A 19,172-nucleotide genomic window follows, 5' to 3' on the forward strand; every position below is an offset into this window, starting at 1 on the left:
GCAACCTTCACCCTCCTCAGTGGGCCAGGGGGTCTGCAGGGCGTGCAAAGGGACTGTTCTTCCCTGCCCACGCTGTCTTCATGAGTCACTCGGTCCAGCCCACGCTCAAGAAGGGAGGAGTGGCCAGGCGCCGAGGCTCACGCCTGCAATCCCAGCACTCCCAGCATCCGGGAGGCTGAGGCGGGAGGATCCCTTGAGCCCAGGAGTTTGAGGTTGCTGTGAGCTGGGTTGACGCCACGGCACTCTAGCCCGGGCAACAGAGTGAGACTGTCTCAAAAAAAAAAAAAAAAAAATGGAGGCGCATAGAAGGGTCTTTGACTCCTCCAGGCCACCCAGTCACGGTCAGGGGGAGACTCCGAGGCCTGGAAGCCCCTCCCCCGACTCACCCTCTGTCTGTCCCCGAGGGCCACACAGTTGCTCCTAGACACACGCGGCCGAGGCACCTTCGTGTGGCCTGTCCGGGGCCCTCCCGGTGTGGAGGGGCTCAGCGTCTCCCTGCATCCACCCCGGGGGGCCATGGGGCGGCGGTGCTCGCCCCTTGCGTCCCTCTCCAAGGGCGGACGGCTGGGCGTGGGGTCCAGTCCAGGGGTGTTTGACTTTAAACGCGGTGCACAGAGTCTCTCTTCACGCACTGCTCAGGCCGCAGGCAGTCTGCAAGTGCCCGTGTGGTCCCCTGATGGTCCCGGGCTCCTGCTCGCAAAGCCGCGAAGCCGTCTCCTGTGCGTCTGCAGGGGCCCTGCACGCAAGCTCCGCACAGCCCTCCGCCGGCCCGCCTGCTGCCCCCGCAGTGACCTGTTCCTTGTTCTTGGCTGCCCCTCCCCCAGTGCTGTGGGGAGGGGCAGTGTGTCCTGACCCCTCAGGGCCTGAGCACCCCAGAGGGTGGCCCAGCCGCTCACCCACCCTGCTCCCGCCACCCCTCGCTCTGCCCCCAACCCCCAGGGCGAGGAGAGACTCCAGATCCTGGCGGGAACAGAGGAGGACAGCTTCCCGCTGACAGAGATCCACGCTTGCGAGGTGGGTGTCGGGGGACCCCTCCCGGGCCTGGTCCCGCCTGCCCTGCCTGCGCCCCAGGCCCCCGGCCATGCGCCTCCCTCCTGCAGACCGAGTCCTCTGGGCAGTGGGACTATGTCCTCGTGGCCGACCGGCGCACGGAGAGAGTCCCCAAGAAGATGCTCCGGCAGCAGCAGTTCCTGGAGGAGCTCAGGAGAAAGGGCTTCCGTTTCAAGGTGGGCTGGTGCCCCCGAGGGAGCCAGGGGCCCCGGGGAGGGGCCTGCGGAGGGGGCTGTGGCCTCGTCCCCAAGGTGCTGGGGACAGGCCAGTGGCTGTGGCTGCAGAGGAAGGGCTCGCAGGTGGAACAGAGGGTCCCATGTGGCCCCACCCCAGGTGAAAAAAGACCAGAAACGGGTGTTCTTTGGGATCCGCGCCGACGACAGCATCTTTGACCTGTACCGCACCCTCCTCCTGGAGCCCGAGGGCCCTGGGTCCACAGTGAAGACGCCGACCCCCGTCCCAGCCACCACCAGGTGGGAGGCCCTGCCCAGAGCCACGGCCAGAGGACCCTCGCCCGCCCACAGCCTGGTCCAGGCAGAGCAAGGGGCCACGTCCCCGGCTCCCGGTGTCCCCTGATGCAGGACAGCTGGCCCCGTGCGGTCTCAGGGTGGAGGCCACAGGGGCTCAGACCCACTGGCTGTGCCTCAGTTTCCACGTCCGTGATGAGGGTGATGACAGTTCTGACCTCTGGAGGGTTCTGAAGTTCCAGAGTCGAGTCAGACTTGAAGGGTGGGCGGGATTTGGAGAGGCCCAGAGGCCCCGCAGCCCTCCTGGACTCCAAGGCCATCCTGCCCCGCAGACCCTCCTCTCCAGGGAGAGTGCGCCTTGCTGGACATCTGTCCCTGGCTCTCCCAGGCACAGACCTGGACGCTGGGCAGGGACAGCCACCAACTCCATCGGAGCCCACCCTTGGGCCCCTCCCAGGCCTCGCCGGCCGCTGTGAAGGCAGAACCGCGGTGTGGGAGGAGCGAGCGGGAGTCTGAGCAGGGGCAGCAGGCCTGGGGCAGGTTCCCCGGAGCGGCCCATGGTCAGACCCCTGGCACTGCGGAGTAGGGGGCTCCTCCCCGTGCCCGAGCTGCAGTCTGGGCACAGGCAGGACAGCTCGCCGGAGTCAAGGGGCTTTGTGCACATGAAGCTCAGGTGTGCTCTGGACATGTAGGGCGGGGGGGGGGAGGGGTGCGACCAGGAGGGAGGTGCAGGTGGAGGGCAGCCGGCGGAGCCCCATCCTGGAGGCGGTGTCAGGCCAGGCTGGGTGGGCGGTGGGCTTCCAGGTGGGTCCTGCATGTTGGACTCTGGTCAGGGCTGGTGGTCTGGGGGACCCTCCGGGACAGGGAGGGGCGTGAGCCTGGCCGGACCAGAGGGCGGGGCAGGACCTGGAGGGCACAGAGCTCACTCGGGGCTCTCCCGACCTGGCTCTTGGGTTTCAGAATCCGAATCCTGAACTTCATGCTGAACAACACAACGGCAGCTGGCGGTAAGGGCTGGGTGGGCCGGTGGCCAGAGGGACAACACGGGTCTTGCGGGCAGATCTCCCTTGGCCCTCACTCCCCTCTGACTCAACATGCCCTGTGACCCCCAGAGACATTCAAGAATTTGGTGAAGGATGAAGTCTTTGAGACCAAGTTCCCCCTGCACAAGGTGAGGGACAGGCCGGCTGGGAGGAGGCTGTGGCAGGACCCCGGGACAGGAGCTCTCAACGTCCCTCACCTGTGCCAGGGGGAGGCGGAGCTGGAGAAGACGTGGGCCCAGTGGAGGAAAATGGCCCACAAGCAGCCCATCGACCAGATCAGGTAGTGCTGCCGACAGGCCACCTGCACCCACGGACGCGCCTGCGCCCCGACCTGTCCCACGGACGCGCCTGTGCCCCGACCTGTCCCACGGACGCGCCTGCACCCCACACCTGTCCCACGGACGTGCCTGCGCCCCACACCTGTCCCACGGACGCGCCTGCGCCCCGACCTGTCCCACGGACGCGCCTGCGCCCCGACCTGTCCCACGGACGCGCCTGTGCCCCGACCTGTCCCACGGACGCGCCTGCACCCCACACCTGTCCCACGGACGTGCCTGCGCCCCGACCTGTCCCACGGACGCGCCTGCGCCCCGACCTGTCCCACGGACGCGCCTGTGCCCCGACCTGTCCCACGGACGCGCCTGCACCCCACACCTGTCCCACGGACGCGCCTGCACCCCACACCTGTCCCACGGACGTGCCTGCGCCCCACACCTGTCCCACGGACGCGCCTGCGCCCCGACCTGTCCCACGGACGCGCCTGCGCCCCGACCTGTCCCACGGACGCGCCTGTGCCCCGACCTGTCCCACGGACGCGCCTGCACCCCACACCTGTCCCACGGACGCGCCTGCACCCCACACCTGTCCCACGGACGTGCCTGCGCCCCAACCTGTCCCACGGACGCGCCTGCGCCCCGACCTGTCCCACGGACGTGCCTGCGCCCCACACCTGTCCCACGGACGCGCCTGCGCCCCGACCTGTCCCATGGACGCGCCTGCGCCCCGACCTGTCCCACGGACGCGCCTGCGCCCCGACCTGTCCCACGGACGCGCCTGCACCCCACACCTGTCCCACGGACGCGCCTGCACCCCACACCTGTCCCACGGACGCGCCTGCACCCCACACCTGTCCCACGGACGCGCCTGCACCCCACACCTGTCCCACGGACGTGCCTGCACCCCACACCTGTCCCACGGACGCGCCTGCGCCCCACACCTGTCCCACGGACGCGCCTGCACCCCACACCTGTCCCACGGACGCGCCTGCACCCCACACCTGTCCCACGGACGCGCCTGCACCCCACACCTGTCCCACGGACGCGCCTGCACCCCACACCTGTCCCACGGACGTGCCTGCACCCCACACCTGTCCCACGGACGCGCCTGCACCCCACACCTGTCCCACGGACGCGCCTGCACCCCACACCTGTCCCACAGACGTGCCTGCGCCCCAACCTGTCCCACGGACGCGCCTGCACCCCACACCTGTCCCACGGACGTGCCTGCGCCCCAACCTGTCCCACGGACGCGCCTGCGCCCCGACCTGTCCCACGGACGTGCCTGCACCCCACACCTGTCCCACGGACGCGCCTGCGCCCCGACCTGTCCCACGGACGCGCCTGCACCCCACACCTGTCCCACGGACGCGCCTGCGCCCCGACCTGTCCCACGGACGCGCCTGCACCCCACACCTGTCCCACGGACGCGCCTGCGCCCCGACCTGTCCCATGGACGCGCCTGCACCCCACACCTGTCCCACGGACGCGCCTGCGCCCCGACCTGTCCCACGGACGCGCCTGCGCCCCGACCTGTCCCACGGATGCGCCTGCGCCCCGACCTGTCCCACGGACGCGCCTGCACCCCACACCTGCCCCACGGACGCGCCTGTGCCCCAACCTGTCCCACGGATGCGCCTGCGCCCCACACCTGTCCCACGGACGCGCCTGCGCCCCGACCTGTCCCACGGACGCGCCTGCACCCCACACCTGCCCCACGGACGCGCCTGTGCCCCAACCTGTCCCACAGACGCGCCCCCATTTGGACACTGATGCCACCAAAACAGATAGCCCCACGTGTGGCCGCGCCCCACCTGGGCACTGGCCCTTGTGGCAGCCACCCCGGGGCAGGTGGCCCTAACTCGGCAGCTGTACCCACAGGGACTACTTTGGCGAGAAGGTGGCGCTCTACTTCGCCTGGCTCGGCTGGTACACCTACATGCTGGTGCCCGCGGCCCTGGTGGGCCTCGGCATCTTTCTGATCGGGTTCCCTCTGTTCGAGTCCAGCCAGATCAGGTGGGCGGGGCCACAGGCAGCTTGTGGGCGGGGCCGGGCGACCTGTGGGCGGGGCCGGGCGACCTGCGGGCGGGGCCGGGTGGGCCAGGAGGGGTCCGCGCTCCGGGAGAGTCACCCCCAGCCCATCCCCGCGCCCCAGCAGGGAGATCTGTGCGGCCCACACCATCCTTCTCTGTCCTCTCGGCGACCACGGCCGCAGGTTCCAGCGGCTCTCGGACACCTGCACCTTTGCCAAGGTTCGCTGCCCCTGGGGTCCACCCCAGGCCTGGAGGGTGGGCAGGTGTGTCCAGCTGGAGATGGGCTGAGGCCCGGGACCCGCAGAGCTCACCCTCCACGGGGGTTGGCGGGGAGGCCCACCTCAGTGCATCCCCCCTTCTCCCCAGAGCATCCCCTCCTTCTCCCCAGCATGCCCCCCTTCTCCCCAGAGCGCCCCCTTCTCCCCAGCGCCCCCTTCTCCCCAGAGCGCCCCCTTCTCCCCAGCGCCCCCATCTCCCCAGAGCACCCCCTTCTCCCCAGCGCCCCCTTCTCCCCAGCGTGCCCCCTTCTCCCCAGCGTGTCCCCTTCTCCCCAGCGTGTCCCCTTCTCCCCAGCGCCCCCTTCTCCCCAGCGTGTCCCCTTCTCCCCAGCGCCCCCTTCTCCCCAGCGCCCCCTTCTCCCCAGCGTGTCCCCTTCTCCCCAGCGCCCCCTTCTCCCCAGCGCCCCCTTCTCCCCAGCGCCCCCTTCTCCCCAGCGCCCCCTTCTCCCCAGAGCGCCCCCTTCTCCCCAGTGCCCCCTTCTCCCCAGCGTGTCCCCCTTCTCCCCAGCGTGTCCCCTTCTCCCCAGCGTGTCCCCTTCTCCCCAGCGTGTCCCCTTCTCCCCAGCGTGTCCCCTTCTCCCCAGCGCCCCCTTCTCCCCAGCGTGACCCCTTCTCCCCAGCGCCCCCTTCTCCCCAGCGCCCCCTTCTCCCCAGCGCCCCCTTCTCCCCAGCGTGTCCCCTTCTCCCCAGCGTGTCCCCTTCTCCCCAGCGCCCCCTTCTCCCCAGCGCCCCCTTCTCCCCAGCGTGACCCCCTTCTCCCCAGCGTGTCCCCTTCTCCCCAGCGCCCCCTTCTCCCCAGCGTGACCCCCTTCTCCCCAGCGTGTCCCCTTCTCCCCAGCGCCCCCTTCTCCCCAGCGTGTCCCCTTCTCCCCAGCGTGTCCCCTTCTCCCCAGCGCCCCCTTCTCCCCAGCGCCCCCTTCTCCCCAGCGTGACCCCCTTCTCCCCAGCGTGTCCCCTTCTCCCCAGCGCCCCCTTCTCCCCAGCGCCCCCTTCTCCCCAGCGCCCCCTTCTCCCCAGCGCCCCCTTCTCCCCAGCGCCCCCTTCTCCCCAGCGCCCCCTTCTCCCCAGCGCCCCCTTCTCCCCAGCGTGACCCCCTTCTCCCCAGCGTGTCCCCTTCTCCCCAGCGCCCCCTTCTCCCCAGCGCCCCCTTCTCCCCAGCGCCCCCTTCTCCCCAGCGCCCCCTTCTCCCCAGCGCCCCCTTCTCCCCAGCGCCCCCTTCTCCCCAGCGCCCCCTTCTCCCCAGCGCCCCCTTCTCCCCAGCGCCCCCTTCTCCCCAGCGCCCCCTTCTCCCCAGCGCCCCCTTCTCCCCAGCGCCCCCTTCTCCCCAGCGCCCCCTTCTCCCCAGCGCCCCCTTCTCCCCAGCGCCCCCTTCTCCCCAGCGTGACCCCCTTCTCCCCAGCGTGTCCCCCTTCTCCCCAGCGTGACCCCCTTCTCCCCAGCGTGACCCCCTTCTCCCCAGCGCCCCCTTCTCCCCAGCGTGCCCCCTTCTCCCCAGCGCCCCCTTCTCCCCAGCGTGTCCCCTTCTCCCCAGCGCCCCCTTCTCCCCAGCGTGACCCCCTTCTCCCCAGCGCCCCCTTCTCCCCAGCGCCCCCTTCTCCCCAGCGTGTCCCCTTCTCCCCAGCGCCCCCTTCTCCCCAGCGTGCCCCCTTCTCCCCAGCGCCCCCTTCTCCCCAGCGTGCCCCCTTCTCCCCAGCGCCCCCTTCTCCCCAGCGTGTCCCCTTCTCCCCAGCGCCCCCTTCTCCCCAGCGTGACCCCCTTCTCCCCAGCGCCCCCTTCTCCCCAGCGCCCCCTTCTCCCCAGCGTGTCCCCTTCTCCCCAGCGTGTCCCCTTCTCCCCAGCGCCCCCTTCTCCCCAGCGTGACCCCCTTCTCCCCAGCGTGTCCCCTTCTCCCCAGCGCCCCCTTCTCCCCAGCGCCCCCTTCTCCCCAGCGCCCCCTTCTCCCCAGCGCCCCCTTCTCCCCAGCGCCCCCTTCTCCCCAGCGTGTCCCCTTCTCCCCAGCGCCCCCTTCTCCCCAGCGCCCCCTTCTCCCCAGCGTGCCCCCTTCTCCCCAGCGCCCCCTTCTCCCCAGCGTGACCCCCTTCTCCCCAGCGTGTCCCCTTCTCCCCAGCGCCCCCTTCTCCCCAGCGTGACCCCCTTCTCCCCAGCGCCCCCTTCTCCCCAGCGCCCCCTTCTCCCCAGCGCCCCCTTCTCCCCAGCGCCCCCTTCTCCCCAGCGTGACCCCCTTCTCCCCAGCGTGTCCCCTTCTCCCCAGCGTGTCCCCTTCTCCCCAGCGTGACCCCCTTCTCCCCAGCGTGTCCCCTTCTCCCCAGCGCCCCCTTCTCCCCAGCGTGACCCCCTTCTCCCCAGCGTGTCCCCTTCTCCCCAGCGTGTCCCCTTCTCCCCAGCGTGACCCCCTTCTCCCCAGCGTGTCCCCTTCTCCCCAGCGCCCCCTTCTCCCCAGCGTGACCCCCTTCTCCCCAGCGTGTCCCCTTCTCCCCAGCGCCCCCTTCTCCCCAGCGTGTCCCCTTCTCCCCAGCGCCCCCTTCTCCCCAGCGTGTCCCCTTCTCCCCAGCGTGTCCCCTTCTCCCCAGCGTGTCCCCTTCTCCCCAGCGTGTCCCCTTCTCCCCAGCGCCCCCTTCTCCCCAGCGTGACCCCCTTCTCCCCAGCGTGTCCCCTTCTCCCCAGCGCCCCCTTCTCCCCAGCGTGACCCCCTTCTCCCCAGCGTGCCCCCTTCTCCCCAGCGCCCCCTTCTCCCCAGCACCCCCTTCTCCCCAGCGTGCCCCCCTTCTCCCCAGCGCCCCCTTCTCCCCAGCGCCCCCTTCTCCCCAGCGCCCCCTTCTCCCCAGCGCCCCCTTCTCCCCAGCGTGTCCCCTTCTCCCCAGCACCCCCTTCTCCCCAGCACCCCCTTCTCCCCAGCGCCCCCTTCTCCCCAGCGTGTCCCCTTCTCCCCAGCACCCCCTTCTCCCCAGCACCCCCTTCTCCCCAGCGCCCCCTTCTCCCCAGCGTGTCCCCTTCTCCCCAGCACCCCCTTCTCCCCAGCACCCCCTTCTCCCCAGTGCCCCCTTCTCCCCAGCGTGTCCCCTTCTCCCCAGCGTGTCCCCTTCTCCCCAGCGCCCCCTTCTCCCCACCGTGCCCCCCTTCTCCCCAGCGCCCCCTTCTCCCCACCGTGCCCCCCTTCTCCCCAGCGCCCCCTTCTCCCCACCGTGCCCCCCTTCTCCCCAGCGCCCCCTTCTCCCCAGCACCCCCTTCTCCCCAGCGTGTCCCCTTCTCCCCAGCGCCCCCTTCTCCCCAGCGCCCCCTTCTCCCCAGAGCGCCCCCTTCTCCCCAGCGCCCCCTTCTCCCCAGCATGTCCCCTTCTCCCCAGCGCCCCCTTCTCCCCAGCACCCCCTTCTCCCCAGCGCCCCCTTCTCCCCAGCATGTCCCCTTCTCCCCAGCGCCCCCTTCTCCCCAGCGCCCCCTTCTCCCCAGCGTGACCCCCTTCTCCCCAGCTCACACACCTCTTTGACAACGACTGGACGGTGCTGTTTGCCATCTTCATGACTCTGTGGGGTGAGTTGCCACCTGGCGCCTCTATGGGGCAAGGTGGGGCCTGAGGCCAGGCCCACCCGACACCCTGCCCAGGGCCACCGCAGGCCCACCCCACACCCTGCCCAGGGCCACCCCAGGGCCACCCCACACCCTGCCCAGGCCCACCCCAGGGCCACACCTGTCGCCCCTGCCCATCACGCAGCCACTGTGTTCTTGGAGTTCTGGAAGCGCAAGCGAGCCCGCGTGGTGCTGCACTGGGACCTGTACGGGTGGGACGAGGACCAGGTGAGGCAGGGCTGGGGCCCACTGTGCCAGGCCTGTGTGCTCCCACCCCACGCACCCACGTCCGTGGCCCACGTGTGAGGTGTGTCCCCGTGTCTGAGGCGCGTCTGTGTCTGAGGTGTGTGTCCCCATGCCCGAGGCTGTGTCCCTGCCTCTGAGGCTTGCGGGGCCCTCCCCAGGAGGAAATGGCGCTCCAGTTCATCAACTGCCCCGACTACAAGCTCCGGCTGCACCAGCACTCCTACCTGCGCAGCGGCATCATCCTCGCCCTGTCTCTCTTCATGGTATTGCTGGGGACGCCGCGTGGGGGCTGGGACCCAGCTGGGGCAGCCCCTCCGCAGCCCCCACCCACGCGAGCCCCCTGCAGATCTGCTTCCTGATCGGCATGGCCCACGCCCTGGTGGTCTACCGCGTGCTGGCCGCTGCCCTCTTCAGCAGCTCGGCCTTGCCTTTCCTGGAGGAGCAGGTGACCACGGCCGTGGTGGTGACGGGGGCCGTGGTGCACTATGTGACCATCGTCATCATGACCAAGGTAGGGGTGGGCAGGGCGGGGCAGGCCGGGGGTCCTCTGAGGCCTGGTGAGCTCCACTCAGTGCCCTCCTCCTGCAGGTCAACAAATGGGTGGCCCTGAAGCTTTGTGACTTCGGTGAGAGGAGGGGACACGGCAGGCGGATCCGGGGCTGGGAGTCTTGGAGCCACGATCAGAGACCTGGGGAGGGGTCCTTCCTGCTGTCCCCGGGCCTCACCCTCGAGCAGGCTGGCAGCTCGGATCGGGAGAGAGGCAAGGGCCGCGGGGTGGCAAGGGACACAGGGCTGGCAAGGGACAGGCCACATCTCATTCCAGAGAAGCCCAGGACCTTCTTGGAGCGGGAGAGGAAGTTCACGGTCCGGTTCTTCACCCTGCAGTTCTTCGCACACTTCTCCTCCCTGATATACATCGCCTTCATCTTGGGCAGGTAGGGCCGCCGCCCCGACCCCCCGCTGACTCAACCCGTGTGGGCCCCCCCACCCCCGCCTTTAAATAATTCCCGCTCAGAACACGGAGAAACCCAGTATGGAAACACGGGAGCGAAGCCTGGCGGGGCCCCAGCTCCTCACGAATTCGTGTGCTCACATGCGCCCATTAACAAAAGTTGTTTCGTCCTGGGGTAACAGTGCCTGCCCTTACAGTGAAGACGCACAGTGGGTGTTTTCCGCGTGGGTCTGCACGACAGCAATCCTCTGGGGTGCACTTGAGTTTGTTTACCCCCTTCAGCCGGCGGACGTTTGGGTCCTTTCCGCCGCTGAGCTGCAGGGAGCATCCTTCATCTCACTCACCTCACCTTCCTAACTAGGGAACGGAGTCTTTTTGGCTCGATCGATATAGGCCTTTTTGTTTTCTCCGAAGAAAATCATGGCTCCATTTTGTGTGCGTGTTTGCTTAAATTCCGTAAGATACATACATATTGCCAATTAATCTCAAACTCTCAAACAGCACTAAAAACAAGAAAAGCCTCCCAGTGTGTTTGGACCTGGGGGTCCTCCACCTGGTCTGTCCCTGGAGACCCTCCTGGCACCGTCCTGCCTCCCGTGGGCTGCGCTTGGCCCTGTCCCCCGGGAAGCCCCTCGCCCTCTCCGCGTAGGACCCTTGTCTCTGAGTCCGCGTCTTCCTCTTCCTCAGTCGCCTCCTGTCTCGCCAGGATGTGTTTTCAGCAGCTCCCTGGGAAGCGGCCTGGGAACCGGGGTCGTGCGCGCGGCACTTGGTCCTGTCCCTTAGTTCCCTCTCGCAGAGGACTCGCTCTCGGGAAGGGACGCTCCCAGTCGACCGTTTTCCCTCAGACGCTGCGCGCCGGGGCTGCGGTTCCGACTGTTCTCCTCGTCCTCAGTCCTCCGAGCTCTCGTGGTGTGCTTTGGTGGCTTTTCCGTCCCACGTGCCTCCGTGGTCCCCAACTCCCTCCTCCACTTTGCCAGCTTTTTCTGCTGCTGCTGGCTTTTCCGCCGTGGTACAGACGCGCTGCAGAGCCTCTTTCGGGGACTCTCCTCCCTCCTCCGCGTCTGGCTCTGGCTCCCCCCTCCAGTTCCACGGCCCCCTCCCGGGGCTGCCGGCTCCTCCCCCCCCCACTCTGTGCAGGCCGGCCGCCCCCCCAGCCTGGACACCACGGCCACCGCCTCTCCCGACTCCAGGCGCTCGGAACGCCGGGATACACCGGGGACACCTACGCCCCCACCCCTGCCCAGGCCTCTCCCTGGAGTCTGGCCCCCTTGACACCTCCCGCTCGGCTTCGCTTTGCAGCCTTGTGGCCGGGACAGCGCTGGTGGGTTGGTCTCCGTCGGGAATGTGGGAATCCCGCTCCCGGCTCCCCTCCCGGGGATGGTGGGTGCTTGTCTGTTTGCTGAGTTCTCAGCAACTGGCGGCGGAGCAGCCCCGAGGTGCAGAGCCGGCATTTGTGAAAGAAAAGAAGCACCTGGGCACTCACTGGGCCCGGGGCCTCAGGTTCCTCCGTCCCAGGTGTTCGGGGTCTCCCGCCTTGGCCCCTCTGCTCCCTCCTCCACACTATTTTGTTTGGAAATTAGACCTTTGGGATCGACCATCTAATTTTCTGGTCTTTTCCTCCCATTTTCCATGCCGTTGTGTTTTCGTTCCAGCTTCAGGGACCCTCTCTCGCCCTTCCTGATGCCCCTAATTTCAGGGCTGCTCTGGATTTGCATGTCCGTCACGGCCACCCCTGCGCCGGCCGCATCCCACGCTGTCCTGTCTGAGGACACCGCCTCTCTCCTCTCTTCTGCTCCGGCTTTGCTCTGTTTCTGCAGAGTGGCTTTTACGCCCTTTCTTTGAGTGGTCTCCGATTTTGGTGTCCTTGGTTCTTGGCCACCCGTCCGTACTTGAGAAGAGCTCGTGTCTGCGGTTGGGACCTCTTGCTCTGGAAGTCTCGCCCAGTGGGGCAGGGGACGGTGTGGGGCCTCAGTGTCCACTGGCCCTGAGTCTTGGTTGTGCGACACCCCCAGTGAGCTCCTGGTCCCCTGAGGGGAGGGTTTGGGGCCAGGCAGGGGGCCTGCGGGCTGCGTTCCCCCAACCGGTGCCCCCAAGCCACCAGAGGCTCCCAAGTCCTGGGGCTTCCTGCATGTCCGCCCTGCAGACCTCTCCAATTCCTTCCCGCAAGGCGATCCCTGCTGGTGGGGGTCAGCAGCCCACCGTGGCCGCAAGTCGGCCGTGCACATTAAACCAATGCAGACACTGCCATGGCAACCTCACTGACGAAGCCACCCACACCGTGTGAGAGTGCACACCGCGTGTTAAGCTGATGCGCGAAGTCTTTTCGCTTCTCAAAGGCCCCTTTAAAAAACTATTAGTGAGGTCTAGCATCTTTCCATTTATTTGTTGGCCTTTGTATTTCCTTTACTATAAACTGACTGTTCATGTCATCTGAATATTTTTTTGTCAGGTTATTGTAGCACCAAAGTCAAGTGGATTCTCTTTTATTTGACTCTGTCGGTTTCTTAAAATTATGTAATATTTCACTTTGCTTCGTATTCGGACCATTGCTTTATTGTCCGGCTCTTTGTTTTTCCAGGAGTTTCTAATTGCCTTTTTTTCCCTTGCGTGCCTGTATCATATCCTCACGTCCCCCAGCTTCTCTGTCGCACCCTGTGCGTGGCGTGGAGCCCTGTTCTCCCAGGGACCCTCCTGGGGAGCCTCCGTCTCCTCCCCAGCTGCCTGCTGCCGTCTGGGCCTCTGGCTCCGCTGTCTTCTTGGCCTCGCTGCTGCTGCTTTCTTGGGCTGGACCCGGCGTTTCCAGGACTCTCAAGCCCCCTTCTTTCGTGAAGAGGGATCTCATTTACCAAAGGAAGCATATTTGGGAGGTAAACTTTCCAAATTCTTGTCATCTCAAAATGCCATTATTCTGCCCTTACGTATGATTGGCATGGCTGGGCGTAGCAACCCAGGTTCCCAGTAGTTCTTCCTGGTAGAACTTGAACGGTGTTCGGCTGGGGCTGGGTAGAGTGTGTGGAGTCTGGATTTCGTTCCTTCCTAGGCCGCCACCTTTTCCCCTGGAAGCTCTGGGACCTTCACTGTGAACTGCGGAAGGGCCCGGGTGGTTTCTGCCGGGTTACTGCAGCTCCACTGCGAGCCCTTCCAGTTGAAAGGCCGGAGTCCTGTCTGGGCCCATTGAATGTTCTTTTTTAACAAAACCTTCTCTCGGGTCTTGCTTCTTACTGTTTTCTCTCTGCCCTCTCCTGCGGGAGGTCCTGGTCCTCCTGGTGTACGTCCGCGTTCCTCACCTTTCTCCACGCTCCGTCTGTCTCTTCGCCCGGCGTCTGGGTGGTTTCCTCCACTGTCTCTTTTTGTCCCTTCTGTTGATTTTTTTTTTAAGTTTAACAATTGAAGTCTTAATTCTTGAGAGTTGTTTGTTGTTCCCTGCTTTTTACTTGCGGCAGCCCTTTCTCGTGTTTACAGAGGAAGGCAAGCAGGCTTTTTCCTCCCGCAAGTTACCGTCTGCGCCCTGTGTCTTGTTTCCTAAGGGGTCCGTGGTCCTGTTTGTGTGTCGTCGCTCCTCTCGCTTACCCAGCAGGGCCCTGGGACTGGACATTTGCTGCTGTCCACTCACGCTGGAGAACTGAGGACTGAACTGATTTCTCCTGGCAGGTGGTTTGGGTCTGTATGAGAGTAGCTCACGTCCACTCACAGTCCGTCCTGAGTTCCAACGACCGACGGTCATCAACTCACTTCATCTACACAACGGCCCTACAGGGCAGGGGTTCCCTTATCACCACTTTACAGATGAGGTGACTGAGGACCAGAGAGGCTAAGAAACAATCTCCAGGCCACACAGGCAGCAGGTGGTGGAATAGAGATTAATAAAAGCCAGACCCTCTGGCTCCAGAGCCTGGCTAGGTCCCCAGTCGTTCGGTGTGGTGCCTTTTTGCGTGAGTGGGGGGTCTCTCGGAGAAGGTGTGTCCAGTTGCCCATGTTACGCCAGACACAAAGTGTCTTTTTTGTCATACGTTCCTTTCTCGGTTCTGTTTTTCATGCTGTGCTCAGAAAGCTGTGATTTCCCTTACTTAGATGCTTTTGGTTTCAAAATAGTAAAACATTCAAATCTTCAGTTCTTAAGGAATTTGTTTTGCTGCAGGGGCAAAGGAGGGAAGCCAGTTGTCCCCAAGCCGCTTACTGACTAGTCCCTCACCGCCACCCGCCTTGACTTGACATGTGTTCTCTGCCGGATGCCAAACTCCATTATGCGTTTATATACTTTGGTCTTTCACGGATCCTGAGGACTCTCGGGCTGGCGTCTCTGTGTCATGCGCCTTGCTGCGGGGAGGGCTCGCTGCTGCTCACTAGTCTTCTTTTTCAGTTTTTTAAAAATCCGTCATCCACATATGTTTATTCTAGGTGAACTTTGGAATCATTCTGTCAATCTCAAAATTCTGTGGGATTTACTTGAAGACTGCAGGACAATTAGACGTTATTTTCGAGAGACCTGGCAGGGGTGCTGCGTTAGTTTTCTGCGTGATAAATGACCACAGCTTAGTGGCTTCAACAACACAGACTTATTGTCTCAGAACTCTGTAGGCCGGAAGCGCGAGGGGTTAACACCAATGTGTTAGCAGGGCTGAGCCCCTTCCAGAGGCTCCAGGGGAGAATCTTTTTCTTGCCTTTCTCGGGTTTTAGAAGTCACCTGCGTTCCTTGGTTCATGGCCCCGTCCTCCACCTTCAGAGCCAGCAACGTCTGTCTGCTTCTCCCTCTGCCCCATTCAGGGACTTTGTGACGACACTGGGCACACCTAGATAATCCAGAATAATCTCCCCACACTAACGTCACCTGGTTAGCGGCCTCAAGGCCATCTGCCAGGTCAGAGGAAGTCCCTCTGCTGGGCAACAGAACGTGTTCACGGGCTCCGGGATTTAGGACGTGGACGTCTTCGGGGCCGTGGTTCTGCCCCCACGCACAGTCGCGAGTTTCCTGTTGAAGAGCAGAGCTCTCTACTCGCGCCTCTTCTGTTCCGTAGGAGTCCGTGGTTTTCCTCACAGAGGGCCCACAGATTTCTTGTGAATTTCACTCTAGTTATTTTATAACTTTTGCTGGCGTCTGCGCCGTGTTTTCCCCGCTGCGTCTCTCCGGTGGCTTTGTTGCAGAGAAGACGCCAATTTTGGATCCGCTTGAGTGTCCCCTGGTATCCGCCAAGTCTTCTAGTGGATTTATTTTGGTTTTCCTCGTACATAATCGTATTTCCTAAAATGTTAACTTTTTCCTTTGTATAGTTATACTGTTTACACTTTATACCTCTCTTGCCTATTTGCAAGTTAATTCCAGAACTGTGCTAAATAATAGTTGTCATGAACTATAATACGAACGCTTCCAGGATTTCACCATGGAACATGAGTCTGACCTTTGGGCTAAGACAGTTCATATTTTTTATCATATTATGGAAAGCACATAATTTACGACACAGAATACCCCCCTGTGCAGTTTCCAGGGGGAGCAACTGAGGCCACCCCAACAGACCTTGGCTAGAATGGGTCCGAGCCTGTGAGCCTGCCTGGGGGGCGGCTGGTCTCCCCTCCTCCTCCCCCTCCTCCCCTCCCCTCTTTGGTCCTGCCCCCCCCACGCCCCGCCTCCCCCTCCCCTCTTTGGTCCTGCCCCACCCCCCCACACACCCCCACCCCGCCAGCGGCGCCGCCCCCGCCTCCCCCAGGCCTCACTTCCCTCCCCAGGATCAACGGCCACCCCGGGAAGTCCACGCGCCTGGCCGGCCTGTGGAAGCTGGAGGAGGTCAGTGCTGCGCTGCCCTCCCCTCCACGCGCCCCCACGGTGGCCCTTCAGGCCCTGACCCCTCAGACACAGCCCCTCAGCGCCCCGCCCCGCCCCGCAGTGCCACCGCAGCGGCTGCATGACGGACCTGTTCCTGCAGATGGCCATCATCATGGGGCTCAAGCAGACGCTCAGCAACTGCGTGGAGTACCTGCGCCCGTGAGCGCCCGCCCCGCCTTCCCCCCCCCCGGCTTCCCCCCCCCCGGCTTCCCCCCCCCCGCCTTCCCCCCCCCGCCTTCCCCCCCCCCGCCTTCCCCCCCCCGCCTTCCCCCCCCCGCCTTCTCCCCCCCCCGCCTTCCCCCCCCCGCCTTCCCCCCCCCGCCTTCCCCCCCCCCGCCTTCCCCCCCCTCCCCGCCCCGCGCGAGCCCCGCGCCCTCCCCGCCCACGCGGTGGTCCTCGCCCCCAGGTGGCTGGCCCACCGCTGCCGCTCCAGGTCCCCCTTGGCGCCCCAGGACCCCGAGCTCCGCGACTGGCAGCGCAACTACCGCCTGAACCCGGTCAATCCCTTCAGCCTGTTCGACGAGTTCATGGAGATGAGTGCGTGGAGCGCGCGGGGCGCGGGGCACGGGGGGGCGCGCGGGTACGCGGGGGCGCGCGGGGCGCGCAGGGCGAGGGGCGTGGGGGCGCGCGGGGGCGCGCGGGGTGCGTGGGGTGAGGGGCGTGGGGGCGCGCGGGTACGCGGGGGCGCTCGGGGCTTGGGACACGGGGGGAGCGGGGCGCGCGGGGCGAGGGGCGCATGGGTACGCGGGGGCGCGCGGGGCGCGGTGCACGGGGGCGCGCGGGTGCGCGGGGCGCGCGGGTACGTGGGTGTGGGGCGCGCGGGGCAAAGGGCAGGGGCGGGCCGTGACGCCCCTGCCCCGCAGTGATCCAGTACGGCTTCACCACCATCTTCGTGGCCGCCTTCCCGCTGGCGCCACTGCTGGCGCTGTTCAGCAACCTCGTGGAGATCCGCCTAGACGCCATCAAGATGGTGCGCCTGCAGCGGCGGCTGGTGCCCCGCAAGGCCAAGGACATCGGTCAGGCCCCCACGGGGTGGGGGGCCCAGAGGAGGGTGGGCGCTGGGGCCAGGCAGCTTTTGACCCATGCTGGATGTGGGGAGAGGGAGAGAGAGGTGTTAGGGAGGCCCCCAGGCTTGGGCCCAGGTTAAGGGGTCCTGCTTCCCTGGAGTGGGGACCCAGGAGGTGGAGTAGGCTTGGGTGGCTGAAAAGTTCAGGCAGAAGCGGGGGACACCTGGATCCCTCCCTGTCCAGGTCACGGTGGGGGGTGCAGGAGGGCTGAGGCATGTTCTGTCTGTGATGGGCATGTCCTCATGCATACCTTGAGCCCCTGGCCCTGGTGGGGTGCCATGGAAAAGACAAGACAAGGCCCTTTGGCCAGCCGGGCTCCCAGCGTTGGGGGTGGGGCTAGAGGAGTCAGACCAGCTCACCCGCTGCTCCTGCCTAGGGACCTGGCTGCAGGTTCTGGAGACCATCGGTGTGCTAGCGGTCATCACCAATGGGATGGTCATCGCTTTCACGTCTGAGTTCATCCCGAGAGTGGTCTACAAGTACCGATATGGCCCATGCCGACAGGGGGCTCACCCTGCCGTTGAGTAAGGCCTCAAGCTGTCTGAGCCCTGGGAGAAACTGGCCCCACCACAGCCAAGCCCCAGGGCAGCCCCAACCCTTTATCCTGGGAGTGGCTGGATCACCTGGGGCTGCAGTGAGGCTGCTGCGGGGTGGGGGGGAGGGGAGGCGCCGCCCTGCTCTAACCTGCAGACCCTGGGCTGGAGCTCAGGGATGACTCATCTGGGCCCTCACTGGGGATGCGGGTCCCAGCTCCAGCTGGTTTCTGAGCAGGCACTACCAGAACCCTCTGCTCCCAAACCAGGTCCTTGCTTCTGGTGTGGGAGGGCCGAGCAGAGTCCTACCCAACTCCTCTGGCCCTCGGGGGCCACCGCAGCTGCAGACCAGGTCTCCAGAGGGTCAGCCCCCAACACTCCCCTTAGCCCTGGCCAGGAAGGCAGCTGCTGGTGTCCCAGGGGCCCCCAGGTGTGGCAGTGTGCTTGGCCAGCAGCTGTCTCCCACGTAGGGAAATGGAGGAGGTGGTCTGTGGGGTGCCCCACCCTGACTGACCCCACCGAGGCAGGTTAGCTCCAGGAGAGCACCCAGGGCCTGAAGGGGCCGCACCTTGCAGCCCCTCCTACCCCACACTCCTCTCCCCTCTTTCCAGCTGCCTCACAGGCTACGTCAACCACAGCCTGTCCATCTTCTACACCAAGGACTTCCAGGACCCTGCTGGGATAGCGGGCTTGGAAAACGTGACCGAGTGCAGGTGTGGAACGCTCCCATCCCCCACAAATGCCCTCTGAACTCCTGACCCCTGACCTCCGGCACTTCCCTACCCCAGGTACAGGGACTACCGAAATGCCCATGACTACAACTTCTCGGAGCAGTTCTGGTTCCTCCTGGCCATCCGCCTGGCCTTCGTCATCCTCTTTGAGGTGAGCCAGAGCTAGGGGGGAGGGGACCGGTGGCCAGGGGTGGGGAAGTTCTCTCTCTGCCCTCCTCCCTGGCCCCAATCCCTGAAATCCCTGCTTGTCCTGACCTTGCTGCCAGCACGTGGCCTTGTGCAGCAAGATCATTGCCGCCTGGTTCGTGCCCGACGTCCCTCAGTCGGTGAAGAACAAGGTTCTGGAGGAGAAGTACCGGAGACTCAGGGAGAAGATGTGGAAAAGCTGGACGGGGGCTGGCCCGGCCTCCTCCCCCCGCACCAGCATCAGGAGCACAGAAGTGTAGGGGACCGGGGCGTGAGCCACTGGGAGCTGAGACTAGAGCCGCTGCAGCCTCCCATCCCTGCCCAACGCTGAGTGCGTGCGTTGAGGGGTGTCGCAGGAAGGCCCGTGTGTATGGGGGCCACTGGAGTTCCATATGTGTTTGGGGCGTCTGCATAGCGGGCCTGTGGGGCCTATTCCATCTGAGGGCTCTTGGGGGCCCAGCACCCACAGAACTGACCTGGGGCTTCCCATGCCATCACAATGCAGAAAAGTGGGCCCCAGTTTCCTGGGCCTCCCTCTGACTTCTGAGCCCCAGGCGCTGCCCCGCCCCCATACTGGCCGAGGGAAGGCTGCGCCCACCTCTCTGGCTGTCTCTGCAAAGGCCTGGCTCCCCACAGCCAGAATTTTCTGTAATAAAATCGAACCTGTTTGTGTTGTGTTTGCCCTCAGGGTTAGGTGAGAAACTGAGACCAGAGGGTGCAAGGTCTGGAATGCGGTGGTAGCCTCAGGCCACCTGTTCTCCGCATGCTCCCTGCGCCTGAGGGGCGCACTGCTGAGGTCGTGCCCTGCCTGCACCTGGGGTTTTGGGGTGGCCAGAAAAGACGGCAGCGTTAGTTGGGGCGAGTGGTGGCCAAGACAGGCTTCCTGGAGGAGGGGGAAACGCTAGGGGATGGGGGGCAGGACCGCAAAG

The 19,172-nt window shown here is 65.4% G+C and overlaps 1 protein-coding gene and 1 pseudogene across 1 annotated transcript; both read left to right on the forward strand.

Annotated features, from left to right (window-relative positions):
• Positions 1-516: 516 nt before the first annotated feature.
• On the forward strand, positions 517-2,776 carry LOC138385051 (anoctamin-9-like; annotated as a pseudogene).
• A 12-nt stretch (positions 2,777-2,788) lies between these two features.
• Positions 2,789-18,614, forward strand: LOC138384745 (anoctamin-9-like). The gene is made up of 17 exons (XM_069470439.1): positions 2,789-2,840; positions 4,717-4,851; positions 4,991-5,087; positions 8,614-8,674; positions 8,856-8,938; positions 9,115-9,219; positions 9,303-9,467; positions 9,545-9,581; positions 9,780-9,891; positions 15,630-15,687; positions 15,788-15,885; positions 16,133-16,263; positions 16,590-16,742; positions 17,170-17,317; positions 17,938-18,039; positions 18,115-18,208; positions 18,324-18,614. Exons 1-17 carry the CDS (start codon positions 2,809-2,811, stop codon positions 18,501-18,503), a joined length of 1,791 nt encoding a protein of 596 aa, XP_069326540.1. The 5' UTR covers positions 2,789-2,808; the 3' UTR covers positions 18,504-18,614.
• Positions 18,615-19,172: the final 558 nt, after the last annotated feature.

Source organism: Eulemur rufifrons, chromosome 6 (assembly GCF_041146395.1).
Source record: "Eulemur rufifrons isolate Redbay chromosome 6, OSU_ERuf_1, whole genome shotgun sequence".
NCBI classification, from domain to species: domain Eukaryota; kingdom Metazoa; phylum Chordata; class Mammalia; order Primates; family Lemuridae; genus Eulemur; species Eulemur rufifrons.